This window comes from Trachurus trachurus, assembly GCF_905171665.1.
Source record: "Trachurus trachurus genome assembly, chromosome: 4".
NCBI classification, from domain to species: Eukaryota; Metazoa; Chordata; class Actinopteri; order Carangiformes; family Carangidae; genus Trachurus; species Trachurus trachurus.
The window spans coordinates 32,709,294-32,727,815 of NC_139898.1; the positions used below are offsets into that span (position 1 = coordinate 32,709,294).

General features: G+C 41.8%; 1 protein-coding gene across 1 annotated transcript in view; it reads right to left on the reverse strand.

Annotated features, from left to right (window-relative positions):
• Window positions 1–18,522, reverse strand: part of cdc14ab (cell division cycle 14Ab) — a 31,618-nt gene that overhangs the window by 8,501 nt on the left and 4,595 nt on the right. The window contains exons 4-11 of the mRNA XM_083970307.1: window positions 15,753–15,845; window positions 14,925–15,004; window positions 9,855–9,921; window positions 9,315–9,377; window positions 7,437–7,524; window positions 6,186–6,416; window positions 3,132–3,270; window positions 1,930–2,187 (exon numbers count right to left, since the gene is read on the reverse strand). Of these exons, the coding sequence (XP_083826433.1) occupies window positions 1,930–2,187; window positions 3,132–3,270; window positions 6,186–6,416; window positions 7,437–7,524; window positions 9,315–9,377; window positions 9,855–9,921; window positions 14,925–15,004; window positions 15,753–15,845 (1,019 nt within the window). The remainder of the gene's footprint in view (window positions 1–1,929; window positions 2,188–3,131; window positions 3,271–6,185; window positions 6,417–7,436; window positions 7,525–9,314; window positions 9,378–9,854; window positions 9,922–14,924; window positions 15,005–15,752; window positions 15,846–18,522) is intronic.

The following is an 18,522-nucleotide window of genomic DNA, read 5'->3' on the forward strand; positions in this document are numbered from 1 at the left end:
GACTTTGTCCTTTGGCACGGGACGAATACATATACCGTTACAGCCCTAACATGTAGGGTACATTATATAGGCTAAATATTGTAAATGTTTTTTTGTCTGTTTAGTTGATATTTTGTTTGGAGAAAAAAAGAGCTAATAATTTCTCATTTAGGGCTACACACATCTCATGAAGTTTGAAATGTAATGTGAACAAGTCAATATTCAGCTTCGTTTTTCTCACATTCGAGACATTTGGTGAAAACAGAATGACAGATAGCCTAACATTTATGCTCAAAAAGCGATTTCACAAAAATTTCATTTGAACTTGTTTTCTATCTTTCTATCTATTAGCCTTTATTCACACAGTATATTCCACTGCTTTTGTGAAGCTAAGACTTTCATATACCCATTTCAAGCACCACAACAGGTTGTTTTAAGTGGCAACTGTAAAATCTCACGTCGTAAGAAGACCTCCTTTGGCCAATCAGCCTTCTCTATAAAGGGTTCCCAGATGTGGAATTCACTACCGACCGAAATAAAACTAACCCGAGACATTAGAATATTTAATACAAAGGTTAAAATCTGGCTGAAACAAAAGCAGAACTGTATGCATTTTTAATGTGTCATGACTTGGTATGATTTTAGATGTATTGTACATTTTATAGTGTTGTATGTAATTTACCTTCTTTTTTTCTACTAAAAGCCTAACTAGGGACGGGAGTTGGAAACTAGCATTAGCTATAATCTCTGTGTGCAGAACATCAGTCACATTGACTCATTTGTAACGAGTGGAAGTGTTACTATGTTAAAGGACAATTCCAGGCGAATTCAACTCGGGGGTGTATTTTCATATCATTTTAGGTCTAAAAGAAGGAATCTGAAGATTTTCAGTTTAATGTCTCCTGTTTTGTGGTAGTTGCGTCTGTCCCCGCATCGCCATGGCAGCAATGAATGGGAGTGGATGTAAGTTCCGCTGTTTAGGCTGTTTCCATCCCTCAAAGCCGCAATTTTTTTCCACAGACAGCGTCAGATGGCGACTCAAACATGCACCGAGGAGTTTATTTACTTCAAGCAAGCCGACATGTTTGTAAAACTAGATCTAATTCAAAGTCTCCCGGAGTCTCGCGCGAGCCCGAAGTTTCAGTGCTGGTGTGTTCAGGCGCAGTGGGAAAGCTCCCGTTTGTGTCATAAACACAGGAATATCAACTCTGGACTTGCTTGAAGTGTACATTTTTTTCCACAGACAGCGTCAGGTGGCTACTCAAACATGCGCCGAGAAGTTTTTTTTACTTGAAGCAAGTAAAGAGTTGATATTCCTGTGTTTATGACACAAACGGTAGCTTTTCCCACTGCGCCTGAACACACCAGCAGGGCAACTGGGTCTCGCGCGAGACTCTGGGGGACTTTGAATTAGATCTAGTTTTACAAACATGCCGGCTTGCTTGAAGTAAATAAACTCCTCGGTGCATGTTTGAGTCTCCATCTGACGCTGTCTGTGGAAAAAAATTGCGGCTTTGAGGGATGGAAACAGCCTAAACAGCGGAACTTACATCCACTCCCATTCATCGTTGCCGTGGCGACGCGGGGACAGACACAACTACCACAAAACAGGAGCAATTAAACCGAAAATCTTCAGATTCCTTCTTTTAGACCTAAAATGATAGGAAAATACAGCCCCGAGTTGAATTCGCCTGGAATTGTCCTTTAACCTGCATTGTCCCTATCAAATAAACTGAATTAAATTAAATTAATTCTCATGACTGTAGAGAGACAAATTTTTTTCATGTCTTCACCCAGGATTTACTCAATGAAATGTTACTGATTGTTGTGCAACTTGTGTATCTCAGGGTCAGAGGGAGAGATACAGATACACTGCTATGTTATCGTTATGATCTTTATTATTATCTGGGGGTTCTGGTTCTGGTTCTGGTTCTGGTTCTGGTTTTGTACCTCAGGGCTCCGGTGGTGGCGGGCCGCGGCGGCCGGCGGCTCTTCAACGCTCTCAGTTTGTCTCCCTGAGTCAGAGCCAGACCATAATCGGCCTCCTGCAGCTGGTCGGAGCTCGGCGGCGAGTGGGCGGGGCCTAACGTCAGGTTGTCCATGCTGGTGATGATGTGAAGCCCCGCCCCCTCCTGGTGATGCTGCTGCTGCTGCCGGCCCGTCAGGGAGCGCTCGCTGTCGCCTAGCAACCACAGCTCAGCCTGCTTCCTGTCAGACACACGGACACAAACACAGGGTCACGTGACAAGAAGAAGAACAACAGAAGAACAGACTATCACTATAAAGTGAATTCAATATAGTGACTATATAGTGACTCACTGGTCAAATGAAAAAACACTTTCGGATACTACTCCGCCGCACAGTTAATTACGTATTACGTCACGTGATTAAAACGTTCTGACCGCGATCGTAACGGCCGGTGTAGCATAGGCATACGAGTGTATAGGTACCAACATAAAAAGAGGAGTAAGGCAATATATTAAGCGGTAATATATACATATTTAAGCATCAAAGATGTTCAATCAAACCCACATAGTTTGAAACAACGTTCAAAACACACACAGCCAGTGTCATAACTAAGGATAACGTCCGCTAGCTTAATGCTAACGTATAATGTAAAACCCCATAGACGGGCTAACAGAAATTAGCATCTCTAACCAGAGTCTGTGGTCAGTTTATAACGCTTGTTAGGAAATTTGCTCCGACGTTTGTTGTGGGAGTCTGTGGAAGCCGCGACCGGACAACTCTGGCAGCTGGACACATTTATTGAGGCTGCTGCACTACTGCATTTATTTGGTAGCTATTTGGTAGACCGCAATGCATGATGGGATATCTTGCTCTGGTTAGTGACCATCGGATGCTCACTACATTTCGCGGTGAATTGTGGGATAGATTCAGTCACTATAGTGAACATTAATAATCACTAAACATTCGGACACCACTACAAAATGGCGTGGTCACTAGATAGTGAGTAGGGGGGGTTAGGACACAGCCAAGAAGAAGAACAAGGAGAACAATAAGAAGAACAAGAAAAAGAAGAATAACAATAACAAGAAGGAAAAGAGCTGGCCACTTCCTGTTTCTCTGTCAGTAAAAACAAACAAACAAACAAACAAACAAAAAAAACATCCGTCCAATCAGGAGAGACTCACTCTTCCAGGAAGTTCTGCTGTGGTCCAATCACAGAGCCCGGTCTGCAGATCCTGATCCAGGCGATGGCCTCGCCGGCCGTGAAGCGGTAGTGCTTCATCAGGTAACAGCCAATCAGAGTGCCCGTCCTGCCCAGACCAGCTGACAGGGGCAGAGACACGGCCGATCAATCAATCCATCAATCCATCAATCCATCAATCAATCAATCAATCAATCAATCAATCAATCAATTACTCGGACAAGAGCAATACAATTTAAGATTTTACACAGATTACATATATCCCCTCAGCGCAGGCACCTCTTCAACCGCTCTCTTTCCCCTTTGTGTCTCAAGTGTAAAACTGATGTGGGAACTTTAACTCATTTGTTTCTGGTTTTGTCATAAACTTCAAAGATATTGGGTTGAAATTATAAGTGAAACGGAGAGAATTCACTTCACATTAATATAGAAATGGATCCCATATCCCTGATTCTAGGTTTTCCAAGTGACCGTCTAAAAACAGCGGTCAACAAAAGATTGTATAACATTCTAACGTTTGCAGCTAGGAGAAATATTCTCTTGCAGTGGGTCAGTGATAAGATTCCCTCTGTCTGTGGTTGGCGTAAAATAATTTTTGAACTGATCCCTCTAGAATATCTTACCAACGTCATACACCACAGCGTAGATCAGTTCTACAGAGTGTGGCGCCCTTTTTTGGACTATATCGGACCGGACCTTTCCTCCATTCTATTAAAGGGCAACTTTGTTTTTTTTCAACCTGGGCCCTGTTTTCATATGTTTTTCTGTATATGTGAGTGATGGATAATAGTTTTATTGAAGTAGCTGCAGTATTGAGCTGGGCAGGCAGCCTGCAGCCCAGCTAACGCTCTTCAACCGGGGAAGTGGCTCCCGTCAAAGTTTGCCCTATAAACGGGCATTTTTTTCACACTGACAGGCTCAGATAGTTACAGTGAGTGTCCGACATCATACTAGAAAGGAGAAATGAACGTATGTCTCTACCTTTAGCACGTCTCTACTTCTTCTGACTGGCAGTTAGGGTTGCACGGTATACCGGTACTAGATTGGTACCGGGGTACTAACGCATTTAAAACGGTACCATACTGCGCTTAGATGGGACCGGTACTTTCATTCTGCGACTGCGCCGCCGGCAGCGGTGACGTCGCCGCGTGAAGTCGCCGCCGCATTGTAATTTGAGCCGCGAGGAGCGAGAGAGCGAGTCACAAACGAAGCAAGGTGCTTTTTATCATTACCGTTACAGCGCCACCTGTCCATGTGCCTGTGTTTGTGTCTGTGTGTGTGTCTGTGTGTGCCGCGCGCGAGAGAGAGACGGCCGCCACAGCCTCGTTAATAAGTTTTGTTTTTACCGCGGATCACCACTGGCTGCATGCTCTCTCTCTCTCTCTCTCTCTCTCTCTCTCTCTCTCTCTCTCTCTCTCTCTCTCTCTCTCTCTCTCTCTCTCTCTCTCTCTCTCTTTCTCTGTCTCTCTCTCTCTCTGTCTCTCTCTCTCTCTCTCTGTGAGTGAGTGAGCACGGCGAAGCAGCGCTACGCAGAGATGAATTAACGGAACGATATTGCGTTGATGGGGGTGGGGGGGAACAGAATCAATTTGGTCTACATATGGGAAACAATAGGTGTGTGTGTTTGAGTAACATGAACATTTGTGTTTCATTCTATAAACTACTGATAACAATTTCTCCCAAAAATTACAACTGGTCAAAATAACAAAAAAAGATGCAGTGTTTTCAGACCTCAAATAATGCAAAGAAAACAAGTTGATGTTCATTTTTAAACAGACATTTTTTAATGTAGGAAGAGTTCAGATTAATATAGATGGAATGTTAATCCTGCAGCAGCAGTAACTGTTTACTGATTTCCTGTTTTATGGTCCAAAATTTTTCTATTAAAATAAAGCCAATAATGACATTTTTTGTGTTATCTTTTTATGTGGAAAAGTACCGAAAAGTATCGAAAAGTATCGAAAAACATGTTGGTACCGATACCGGTACCAAAATGTTGGTATCGTGACAACACTACTGGCAGTAGTCATCCCCGGTCAAAGTGGTCACAGCAGACCCTGTGGTCGGCATGGCGCAGGTGCATCGACAGGAGTGTCAGCATCCATATGTAGCACAGCTAACTGTTAGCCCTAACTTGTGAAAGCTCTGTGAAAGCTGCGCGAAGAGCAGCCCAACATTTTGTTGTTACAATTTGTAAATTCTCCGGTCGTCTCTCTTCGAGTTATCGCGAGATTTCAGAACGAGATTTCTGGCGTGGTGAGATTTGGACACAGATCACAGCCAACAGCGACCTCCAGCTAAAGGTTTCTTGTATTGCTTCCTTTTTTGTTGTTATTTGTTGTTGCTTTCTCCTATTGTTGTTGTTGATTTATCCTCTGAATGTGTATATTTCTTGGGGAGGTGCTTCTTATAAGCCCATGTAGGGTTTTTTAACCTCTCCTGCACTTACTATTCTTCTTTCATTTCTGTTTTTTGTAATTGTCGTTTTTTTATGGTGCAAATAAATAAATACAAAATACAAATACAAGGTAGAGACTATTACGTTCATTTCTCCTTTCTAGTATGTTGTCGGACACTCATTGTAACTATCTGAGCCTGTCAGTTTGAAACAAATGCCTGTTTTTAGGGCGAACTTTGACGGGAGCCACTTGCCCCGTGGAAGAGCGTTAGCTGGGCTGCAGGCTGCCTGCCCGGCTCAATACTGCAGCTACTTCAATAAAAGTATTATCCATCACTCACATATGCAGAAAAACATATGAAAACAGGGCCCAGGTTGAAAAAAACCGAAGTTGCCCTTTAAAAGGACTGTTGTGCACTTGATCGACATCCGGGTACTGTAAGAATGACCCACCACCTCTTGTGTTACGCCATATGCTCATTTCTTATGTAAGAGCTGTTGTGTACGTTTTGTGTTTGTTTTGTTGCTGTGTGTCTAGTTTTGTAGACACCGTTTTGTTGAATGTAAACAAAAACTGCAATAAAAACAATGAAGAATGAATGAATGAATCAATCAGTAACCAGCTGATCGGGGCCTCACCTTTGCAGTGCACGGCCACGGCTCCGTCGGTGCTCTCGCTGACGTGCAGGAAGCGCCGTGTGATGATGTCGCTGGGCGTGCTGCCGTCCAGGAAGAACAGGTCGTAGTGGTCGAAGCCGGCGTCCGTGAAGCGCTTGGCGTCGTAGATCTTCTTGTTGAGGCGGACGACCGTCGTCACGTTGTGTTTCCTGAAGTAGGGGAAGTAGGCCTCGGGGGCGTGGAGCGGGTAACCTGCCAGCAGAGACACAAAACTTTATTGATCTATCCCCGACGGACGGTTCAGTTTCTACAGTTCAGCGTCGTAGAGACATTCAAACGACATTAATTCATAAAAACAAACAGAGATAAAAACACACACATCATAAATATAGAAATACTTCAAGTTCAAATCCGTCATTTGCGTTCCAGTTATTCTGGAGACGACATTTAAAGTTTTATTTAGACAGTTTTTTGTCCTTCGACTGTTGAACCAGCAGATGAATGAAGATTAAGGAGGCTTTAATGTGGAACAAATACACCGAACACAGGATGGGTTTTAAAATGCCAGAGGAGTTAATCCACCACAACAAGTGGATGAAATTCTGGCTACGGTTTAATTTCATTTATTTATTCATTTAAATACTAAATACTAACTTAAATGTATCAATTTACTTCACTCACAACATTTCAAGCAAGTTGTATTTATTTGTTAATTTATTTATGTATCGGACCGAGAGTGATGTTTTTACAACTGTTTCACATTTGTATTGACATTCTCTTTTTAAATGTGTGTATGCGTGCATACATATATATCTTTTAATACATTTTCTTATTTATTCTAGTGTTTTGCAGGTACAGTCATGTGCTTGGTTTTTGCTTTTTTTTTTTTTTTTGAAGGTAATGGGTGTGAAGGTTTCTATTTGTTTTTGTGTAAAAGTAGAAAAACCATAAGGAAGCTTTTCTCCGTTGATATCGTCACACGTTGCTCTGTAATTCCTTCAATAAATATATATATATAAAAAACACACAACACACCATCTGAGTACTGACTCTGTGTGGGAGTCAAACCTGGTGCCCAGGTGTTTATAAGACTTCATAATCTCCACATCCTCATCATGAACCAGACTGACTGTGGTTTGGTCTTTCTTTGTCTATCTTTTTCCATAAATCAATGATAAGTTCCTTAGTTTTAGAGACGTTTTGAGACATTTAGAGACGTTTGAAGACGTTTAGAGACGTATCAGAGCTGAGTGCAGACGTCTCTAAACTCACCGTTCTCCACTTTAGACTTGGGGTGAGGTCCGCTGAAGGCCAGGAACTTCCCCGGGACGATCCAGTTCAGGTCTCCGTTCTCCACCCGCTGTGGACACAAGCGACAGAGACGGAGTCAGAGACAGAGACTAGGGATGCACATGATTAACCGTTTAACCGTTAACCGATAACAAGAACTTTGACCGATTAATACTATCGGTTATTTATTTATTTTATTAGATCCTTATGTCGTCAACTCATGGGGGCGTGTCGACACGTGCAGAGTTCACTGCCTTCAGTCATATTTCGAAGCAAAAAGTTACACAGGAGGACTGACAGTATGTGCAGCAGCCCCCATGAAGGAAGGTCAGACAATAAATGTAGCTACACGGACATAGATGTGCATCACCTGTAACAACGGCGCTGGAAAAAAAAAGAAAAGAAAAAGAGGACGTCGCTGCTCTCCAGCCTGTTCACCTGCAGCTCTCCTGCAGCTCCACAGAGGAGCTGTCAGAGGAGCTCTGCTGCTCCTTCAGCCTGGTGTTTGGCTGCACTTTATAAAAACAGTTCTACATTGGACGATCTAACCTCCAGAGCGCGATCAGCTGAGACAGAGCGCACTGATCAGCTGCCGCGGCGCACGTGTGTATTTAATGGCAAAAAAAAAAAAAAAATTGGAGCGATACATTATTATTTTTTTTTTTTTTTTTTTTTTTTTTGCCGTGCGCCGCGAGTGTCTTAATCTTATCGGTTAGCGGTTAAGCCTGCCACACACATAAAGATTTTATAAATCTCAACCGATTTATTATCTGTGAGAGACCCCACACATGAAGATAAAAAATCTGTGATTGAACAGTTTTGATCGTATTGTGTGTGGTGTGCTGCGATATTCCAAACACAACACACCACACACATTAAGATTTTTCAGAATCTTGACCCTCTGGTCAGAAAACAATCCGGCATCAGCAGCGATACCAGGGGTGTCGTTGTAGCTACTCTTTCGGGTCTATTTCCGGAATGGACAATGAGAGCGACGTAATTTTTTTTTTAATGAAAGCGGGACACTTCAGCCTTTACAACGATCCCATCTGTGTGTGTCTGTGTGTCTGTGGCTCCGGACACCGAGCAGTCAAGCGGCTGTCCAATAGGGAGCCGTGCTGTCACATGACGGGCTGTGAGCGGCGGTCACATGATCGTTTAAACATGGCTGCTCTATTGCCGGCTGTTGCTGGCTATGATCGCTACCGTCTTTGCTATCGGCTATCAGGAAATCTCCCGTGTATGCGTGAATGTCTGTGTGAACCTCATGTAATACCAGGGCTGCACCGTGGCTCTCTGTGAGGTTGCCGGTGCTGTGTGGAGAAGTGGCTTGTTGCCGCGAGCAGCAAGCAGAGCTCGGCAAGCAGGCGCTTCTCCACACAACACCGGCTCTCCACACACAAGATGACTTTTGATTGAAACGGCCACCGAAGTCGGCCCCGATAATCGTAAATATTGAACATGTTTAATACTTACGATTATCGGCGCCGAACGTTTTCCGAGCCGATTGTCGGGGGAATTTTGACTCTTAACACACCACACACTACAAGGGAATCTTATAAGATAATCTTAAGACCTTAAGATAATCGGGCGGTGTCTGTCCGTGGTCGGAAGGGGGAAAATCGGGGCAAAATCAGCCCGATTATCTTTATGTGTGTGGCAGGCATTAATAATCGGTTAACGAGCGTCGGTTATCGGTCAGAAAAAAAATTCAAAATGTGCATCCCTAACAGAGACAGAGACTCTAAACGTCCTGACTCTAAAAAGTTTATCTGTCTGTCTATAATCATGACATCACTAGTCTGGACTGAGTGTGGTGAGGGTCTGGGAGTCTGTCCCAGCGTGTTCTCTGGTCTTTACCTCGTAGTGTTCATACTCGTCCACGTCGAAGGTCTCGAAGTCAAAGAAGCCGTGCTGCAGAGCCTGGAACACAAGATAAATAAATATTCCATTTACAGAAAGTGTCAAACACTAACACATAACACAACATAACACAACATAACACAACACATGATGAGAGCTTTATCACATTCAAAAAAAACAATGAATAGAAAAAATAAATACAGCAAGAGATCATATATAATAAAAAATAAATAAATAAACATTGTCATGTCAATACATAGATGTGTGTAATAATCTCTGTTATCATAAATGTCATTAAATGCCAGGGGGTACATCAAATATCTCCGTCTAAAAATGTTGTATTCTTTTTGTTTTTGACTAAGGCTAGGGATTTATAAAGTGAGTTGAATTCAGTTACAAAATGAGAAAAGGTTGGTTTGGAGGCTGAACATTTTTGCTTGTGAATAAAAAATGTACCAAATTAAATGAAAAAATTAACTAAATACTGAAGACACTTGATCTTATTTCATCACCGTGACGACATCAGCGTGACCTCACCTTCCTGACGCCCTGCAGACAGTCGAGCAGAGACAGGTTGTAGCTGGACTTCCCAAAGGAGGCGTCCCTAAGACAGACACAGAGACGATGACGATCAATCAACCTGATCAGTTTGAAAGCGGTTCTTATAAAACCACTGTTAACACATCAGTTATTGATTATTGGTTATTGGTTATTGATGATCCTCCAACAGACGTGTGAGTCGACCTGTGAGGAATGTGATGTGTAAGTGAGAGAAGAAGAAGCTCCGCCCCCCAAACATCACGCCACCACAACATGAACTCGGAGAGATGAATCTATGTGTGTGTGTGTGTGTGTGTGTGTGTGTGTGAACATCCAGCTTCATTATCACAGCAGTGTCACTCTCTCACTGAGGTGACATCATCATCACTGACAGATGACATCACCAAGGGCGTAGCCTCATCACCGAGACGGCAGGTCGTCTCAACTGGTTCATATAATATAATATTATATTATATTATATGTTAGTTTGCAGCCCTATGTGCAATATAATACAATAACATAACATAAAATATATCTTCTTCTGCCTCTGTAGAACATGTTGATTTAAAACCTTTTCATCTAATCTCACAGACCAACTCTTTGCCTCGCCTATGTTATATTATATTATATTATAAAACGGAAAGGTGAAATCCGGCGATCTGATTGGTTGTTAACCGTGGTATAATGAGCATATACCACGGCTACTATTCTAGGCACGTATGACTGGTATGAATGGAAGTTGTTGTCATGTATCCATGGTAACGGACTGTTGCAGTCCGTAGCCAGAGACAGTTGATGTTTTTACGATGTTAAAAAACGGACTAAAGAAGTTGAATTGACATGTTGAAGGTGAACTTTCACCTCCAGAGGGTTAACAATGGTAGAGGGGACTGAGCAGTGACAGAGGAAAAGACGAGATGCAGAGCTACTTGGAGCTAATGTCTGGAGAGGTGGGACTATTTTTTTCACAGTGAGGCTATTTTATTGAATAATATGTATTTCTGATTGAATAAAACTACATGAAATTGATTGCGTATCCCTCTTTCATATTGTCATTATTGGTAACCGTTTTATAAAAGCAATATATCACTCCAGGCCGTGGTATATGCTCATTATACCACTCTAAGGGGTTAAGAACACCCCTTAAAGTGGTATAATGAGCATATACCACGGCCTGGAGTGATACATTGCTTAAATATAACATAACATAATATTATATAAATCTTCTTCTGCCTCTGTACAACCTGTTGATTTAAAATCTTTTCATCTAATCTCACAAACTAACTCTTTGCCTCACCTATATTATATTATATTAGTAACAAATCATACTGTGATACTAAGATACTACATACTAAGATGTGAAGGTACAAGATCCAACAAACATTTCATATTGTTCAAGTGAAAATGAAGCCGAAATGGTTATTCACAGAGAAATCACAGTGTTATTGACTTATTGTGCAGCCCTATATGATTTAATCTAATCTAATTTTACATAACACAATATAATATCATGTAATACAATATAATATAATCTGATAATATAATATAATATGAATCTCTTTCTGCCTCTGTACAACCTGTTGATTTAAATCTTTCCATCTACTCTCAGTGTGTTCAGGTGTGACCGGTCTGTTGTCGTCAGTGTCAACAGAACGTGTGAGGAACTGACGGTCGGTCACAGACACACACACACACACACACACACACACACACACACACACACACACACACACACACACACACACACACACACACACACACACACACACACACACACACACACACACACACACACACACACACACACACACACACACACACACACACACACACACACACACACACACACACACACAGACACACTGACACACACACACACAGGAAGTTCACTCTGTTGGAGCTGCGACACGTTCACTGTCACGTTAAAACAGAACAAGTGCTTCATTCTGCTCTCGGCCAATCAGAGGACGGCCTCTCTGCAGGGGGGCGTGTCCTCCCACAGAGGGACAGAGTCACTCAGCTGTTACATAACCGCGCAGTGTGTGTGTGTGTGTGTGTGTGTGTGTGTGTGTGCAAAGAGCCCTTTATTCTCCACACACACACACACACACACACACACACACACACACACACACACACACACACACACACACACAGTCTCACAACAAACTGCAGCTTCAAACTAACTTCATGTTTTCAGTCTGTTTCTAAAAGCAGGTTCAACAAATCCTGAGTTGAACCTGAACTCTGGATCGACTCATCCTGAGTTCAAATAAAACACGATTCACCATGGCAACAACAAGTGAAAAACGCCTCGACCCTCCTCCTTCACCTCAGTGGAGTCAGACATGTTGATGAATACAGAGCCACAAATTAATCGAACAATAATCGATTATTAAATGAATCATCAACTATTTTTATAATCTAATAATCAGTTTGAGTCGTTTTTTTTAAAGAAAAAAAGTCCAAATTCTCTGATTTCAGCTTCTTCAATGTGAATATTTCTGGCTTCATTAGCCGTGTTTCCACTGCAGGAACTTCAGGGTAATTTTACGGGGCCAGCCCCGTTGGTGCGTGTTTCCACTGCAGGAACCTCCCCCACAGGGCCATTTACAGGAACTTTTACGGGGGCCAACGGAGTACCTACTCCAGGGTAGGTACTCCGTTCGGCCCTGAAAAACTCCTGGGTGGGGCTCGAGGTTAACCCGGCGCTGATTGGCTAAAGCTAGAGCAGGCTCTGACGCTACCAGAAAGCACCAAAACAACTGGCATTTTTAAAAGGGGGAGCAGAAGGGGAGCATTAGCCTAGCAGACACCGCTGTAAACAACAAGAAAACAGCAGGAAGATGTACGACAAATGAGCGACGATGAAGTGCAGACATTGATTGCAGTCTATGGCACCGAGGAGATTCAGAGGGGGTTTGAGTCATTGCGGCGAAATGAAAATATCAGCGCACCTCGACACACTGGGGATCCATCACGCCGCAAAACAATGCCGTGAAAAGTTAAAAAAAAAAAAAAAACTCAAGCAGGATTACAATCAGCCGCCATGTGCACAAACACACAAACCAGAAACGCGGCTACCGCCTCAGCTCCTTCCATCCTTCTTCGTCGTTGTTATGATTTTTGTGCATGTGCTTGTGACCTGCCTGGGTGACGTCACGGTCGAAACTGTCGCACAGCGATTAAGCGGCGATCGAAACTCATGACGTCGCCGCGGGGTCCGACCGGGTCCGACTCTGCAGTGGAAACACGACCACCGAGAGGGCCGAGTGAGAGGACGGTTCCTGTAGAAGTTCCTACCCCCTCCCTTTACCAGGAACTCCTGCAGTGGAAACACGGCTTTTGTTCCTTTATGACAATAAACTGAGTCTCTCTTTGGTTTGTGGACAAAACAAGACATTTGAGGACGTCGTCTGGTGGTTTGAGAAACACTGACTGATGTTTTTCACAATTTTTGACCAAAAAACGAATCGATTTATCGTTTAAATAGTCAACAGATTAATTAAAAATGTAAATAATCATTAATTAATGATAACAAAGAATATGAGCACACATTTATAAATAGCTGAGTGTCTTGTGTTGACTTGGGACGTGTTTACAAGTGTTTAATTATTGATGGACCTTTGATGAACTCCTGGAAACACATACACAACGTGCACAGGTTGCCTTGGTAACACGTTTCGCATCACTGACGTTACGGGGGGAAAAAAAGATTGAAAACAAAACAAAGAAATCAGCTGTGAACTGAGCGCACGTCCGCCATGTGAAGGCTGAGAATCTTCACGTATTGTAAATGTAGTTGTATCACATAATTAGTTTTCTTTATATGCGTTTGCTTTGTTTGTTTAGTTGTTTCTGTTTTCTTTTCTTTTCTTTTCCTTTCTCATTTTACTCTATAAGGACCAAACATTTTAATTAGTATTCTTTTTTTAAGCATTTTTTTATAAATTATTGTGATGTTTATATTCCTCTTGTCTCATTCTGTCTCTCCTTTTACACTGTTTCTATTTTGCTGCTGCACAAATGTAAATTTCCTCATTGCTGGACAAATAAAGGAATCTTAACTTAATGTTTATGCAGGGTGTATACAGGAATCTTGAAGTTAATTCTAAAACCTTTTTAAGACTTTTTCAAGACCTTCTCAATATTTTTCAACACCTCACCACCACTTCAAGCTGTAACCATTCACATCAGTGACACTTTTAACTTAACAGTTTTAATTTGTGATAAAGACTATAGACCACTATGAAACAGAATTCAAAATAGGCTAGGATAATAAATAAAAGGCAAAGTTTATCAAAAAAAACAAAAAAAACATTGCTCCACTCTCAAAAAACAGAAACAACAATCTTCTTTTCTTTTTTATGTACTGGTTCATCTTTGTTTTTTAATAAAATTAATAAAATCACTCACTTTCACAATGTTTTTTAGGACTCTAAGTCTTGGACAGCTAATTCAGAAAAAATACCTTCAATATTTAAGACTTTATAAAGTCGTGAAAAGACTTTTTAATACTTTTTAAGGGTCTTAATTTTCCCCAAATTGATTTATCACCTTTTAATACTTTTCAAGACCCCGCGGATACCCTGTTATGGCCTGTATCATCTTTGTCTCTCTGGCGGCCAATAAAAGTTTAAATGAAAATGAAAAAATAAAGAAAAGATTATTGATTATTGACGGAAACATAAAAACCCTGATCAGTGAAGTTAAAACATCTGATCAGGGTCTAAGGATCGTGACGAGCGACTGAGCTTCAGGACCGACTGGTTCTTCCACAGCAGCAGGACTCACCACACCTGCTGAGTGTCGGCCGAGGCTGCAGGTAAAGGTCACACGGAGTCTGTTGTTGCCACGGTAACGACTCTAACTGAGTCGAGTCGAGCTGAACTGAACCAGCTCCGTAGAAAACTAAAAAACCCAAACCCCTTTTGGCTATAATTGGGTGCATTTACATTTTATCTTTTTAAAGTGTTCATTAATGTACACTGTCCCTCTCAAACAAATAAAGGAAAAAGAAAGAAAGAAAAGAAAAAAGTTTTCACGCTGAAGCTGAAGGGAACTCACCTGAAGGGCAGGTAGACGGCGTTAGAGCCGGACGTCAGAGCTCTGTAGGCTTCCTCCGGGGTTTTCTTCAGGTAGATCACCTGACAACACACACACACACACACACACACACACACACACTCAGTCAGAACCTGCCTCATCTCCGTTGTTCATTTTCATTCATTCAATCATTGTTTTAGCTCATTTTTGTTCAAACAGCGGTGAAAGACACGTGTTCTTCACTCGGTGCAGGGAGGAAGAGCAGCGTGACCAACATGAGGTTCTCACATTTTGTTTAAGCAACTATGTTGTTGTTTTTTTGAGTTGGGAGTGAAATGAGTGAACGGAAAATGTAAAATGTTAATAATAAAAAGATAGATATAGATATACTTTATTGTCCCCCTGGGGGGAAATTTGGCTTGGGCACATTTCTAATAAAGTATTTATCTATCTATCTACTTTGTAGTAGTGTAGTAGTGTGCAGTGTATTGCTTTGTTGTGTTTTGTTTTGTATCTACTGTATATTTTTACATTTATCTATTGTACTTGTTTTTATAAGACCAAAATAAACAAACTAGACTAAACTAAGTGTGTCATTTAAAAAAATAAACAGGACACAGGAAGTAGCTAAAGGACTAAATAAACTCTCTTCTTCCTGCTCCTTTTCAACCATGCAGATTGTTGTATTGACCATTCATTCATTCATCTCTCAGGACACGATGTCTCCATGGTAACAAGCTTCTGAACACACATCACAGAGGCGGTGACCTCGCTTCACCCCGGACATGTGACCTGACCTGACTGCTGTAACCTGATTGGCTGAGCAGGAACAGGAAGTGCGGTACTCACGGCGTATCCTCCGATCAGCACGGCGGCGTTGGATCTCCTCCTCTGGTCGAAGCTGGTGTAGTGGACGATCCGCTTCCTGGTCAGCGTGAAAGACTGAAGAGGAGGAGGAGAGGAAGGAGAAGGAGAAGAAGGTGAGCTGTGATTGGACAACGGCTCTGTTAAAGGGATAGTTCACTGCATTTTGTGTTTCATTGTCCGTTATATGACGAAGCCAGAACAGGCAGTTTTTGTTTCAGAAAATGCAAAATGTGAAACCTGAGTTGTTTTGGGTTGATGATGATGATGAGGTAAAGTTGGAATGGTTCTTCAGAAAATAAGTCTTTACTAGAGCTACTTTCATAAAAAGTGCCTGGTCAAAAAGAAAAAGTGAATTATTTATGTGAATTCCATGTGGTTTCTGTTTTTGTTTGGTTTTGTCTGTGCTCTGATGATTTTGTTTGGTGTCTAAATATGATGGGCGCCTTAATTGGTGCACGACACGTAAATAAATATAAATTCATTCATTCATTCATTCACCCAAAATTCAAATTTCACTCATTATCTCCTCCCCCTCATGTGGACTAAGGGCTGGGAGGAGTTTCAGAGTCCTCCGTGGCTTCTCTGAGTTACAGGGGGGCTCTGTGCAGCACTGCATGTCCATCCACATCCAAATACCTCCATAGTGCTCGTCTGTAATGTCCCTCTTGTATTGAAGCCCCGACATGAGAAATTGTTCCGAAAAAAATTAAATAAGTCTATATTTCAAGCTTGTTTGTAGCAGAAGCTCCCAGTGTCTCGGTTCACTGCTCTTCCTGTGTCAGTGCAAATCACGCGAGATTTGCACTGACACAGGAACAATTTCTCATGTCGAGGCTTCAATACAAGAGGGACATTACATACGAGCAGCATGGAGGTATTTGGATTAAAATTAAAAATTGATTGCAATATATAAGTTGCGTGTTAGGCTTGTTTGTAGTTGAAAATTCAATGAAGCACAATTAAGTGTCGCAGGAGCATTTTATTGAGCATTTGCGGTAGCGAGGGCTCGACCATAACATTTTTCCCAAGGAGCACGCGCCTAAAGTGAACTATTTGGGGGCACAAAAAGAAATTGGGGAGCGAAATGAAAAATGTTTATGGAACATATTATTTATTTAATTCACTGGCAACCAACAGGCAGATGGCTTTAAGCCTTGAATAATGTTAAAGCAGATATCAGCTTCACGGCCGTTTCGGCTAATGCTGCGTTCAAGGCAGGCTTTTGAAACCGTAGGTTACAGCTTCAAGTCACAACTACGACTTGGTAGCGTTCCAGGTAACCCGTAGCTCGTGTTTTTACCATCCTGTTGTCTGTGAAAGTTCCCTATAACGGCCACTCGTAACTTCCGACCCGTGAACTCGTACCAGATCGAACTGGTATGACTTCACAGGAAGGAAAAACACAAAGTACGAGTTTCTTTGAACGCACCATGAGTTAGCAGCCCCCGCCCTTGTCAGGCATCAATTGGTCCTCGTGCTACGTCACCACATTCACGCGCATCCCTTGGCTGCACACACAGCCCTTCATGCCGTTCTCTCTCCTCATTGGATAACACTTGTATCCCACAAGGAAAATTTTCTCCTCGGGTTACAGCAGAGCAGAGTGACGGAGAGACTCGTGTTTAGGCTGAAATACTTCATGTAAGTGATTGCTGACGGAAAATAGGACTATTTAGGACTTATATTAACAAAAACATTCCACTGATATCTGCTTTAAGGGTCAAACGTTGGAGAACAGTAAAAACACCAACACTTCACCTTCTAATGTGACCCAGAATAGACAAACATGGAAATATTTCAACTTCTTTAATCAACAGACACGAGCCACAACCTGTTCTGTATTAATTTATGACCAACACAATATTTGACACATGAAGTAAATACATTGGCCTTTGGTCAGCCCTATATATTATGGTATTAAACTACATCTTTTTATTTAACTAGGCTAGTTAAATCACAGTAGCTTACTGATGTGTTGAACTTACAGGCTTGTTACTAAGTTAATTATCATGATAAATAAAACTCAACCTGTCACACAGCTCCATGTCGTCTCTGTGTGGCGTTCAGGGACAGTCAGGACAGTCTGAGGACAGACAGCTCTGAGGTTGAAGTTTATATTAATGCACCGTGACACTGTGGCAGGTCTCTGTACGTCTTCACCACACAGACCTGCCAACCTTGAAATATTTTTATGAGTACTACAGAAGGGGTGAAAAAGTCACCAAAAATTTGTGATTTTAACACATAAATGTACTCTGAGAAGAACATGAAGGGATCATTTGTTTCAGATATTAAATTTTTTTTTTTAAAAAAGCACATAGAGTACTGACTGAGGTTCCTATCGTAAGGCAACAAGGCAAGAGTGGCTGGAGTGAATGAAACTTAAACTGAACTCAGTGGACAGCAAAAACAAATGTCATATCTTACGCTCGGACCGCGGCCACTCGGACCGACGTCAACAACGGCTGGAGACAATGTTCCCTCTAATTTTCAAAACTCCTGGGCAGAAATTCAACTCTATTTTGACAACATTACCTAGGCTGCTCCATATCTAGGTCAGTTACAGTTAATGATAACAAAATACAATATTGTTTTGGCAAAATAGATTTAGCATTTATTGCCATATGAACAATATGAAAAAAATAACGAAAGCGTTTTGGAGTTGTTGGATTGTGTATTTGATGAGGGAAACCAAGAAATTCCTTTAGCCTCCGTAGCGTAGCTCTGAGCAGCTCACGGCTCTGCTCCGCCG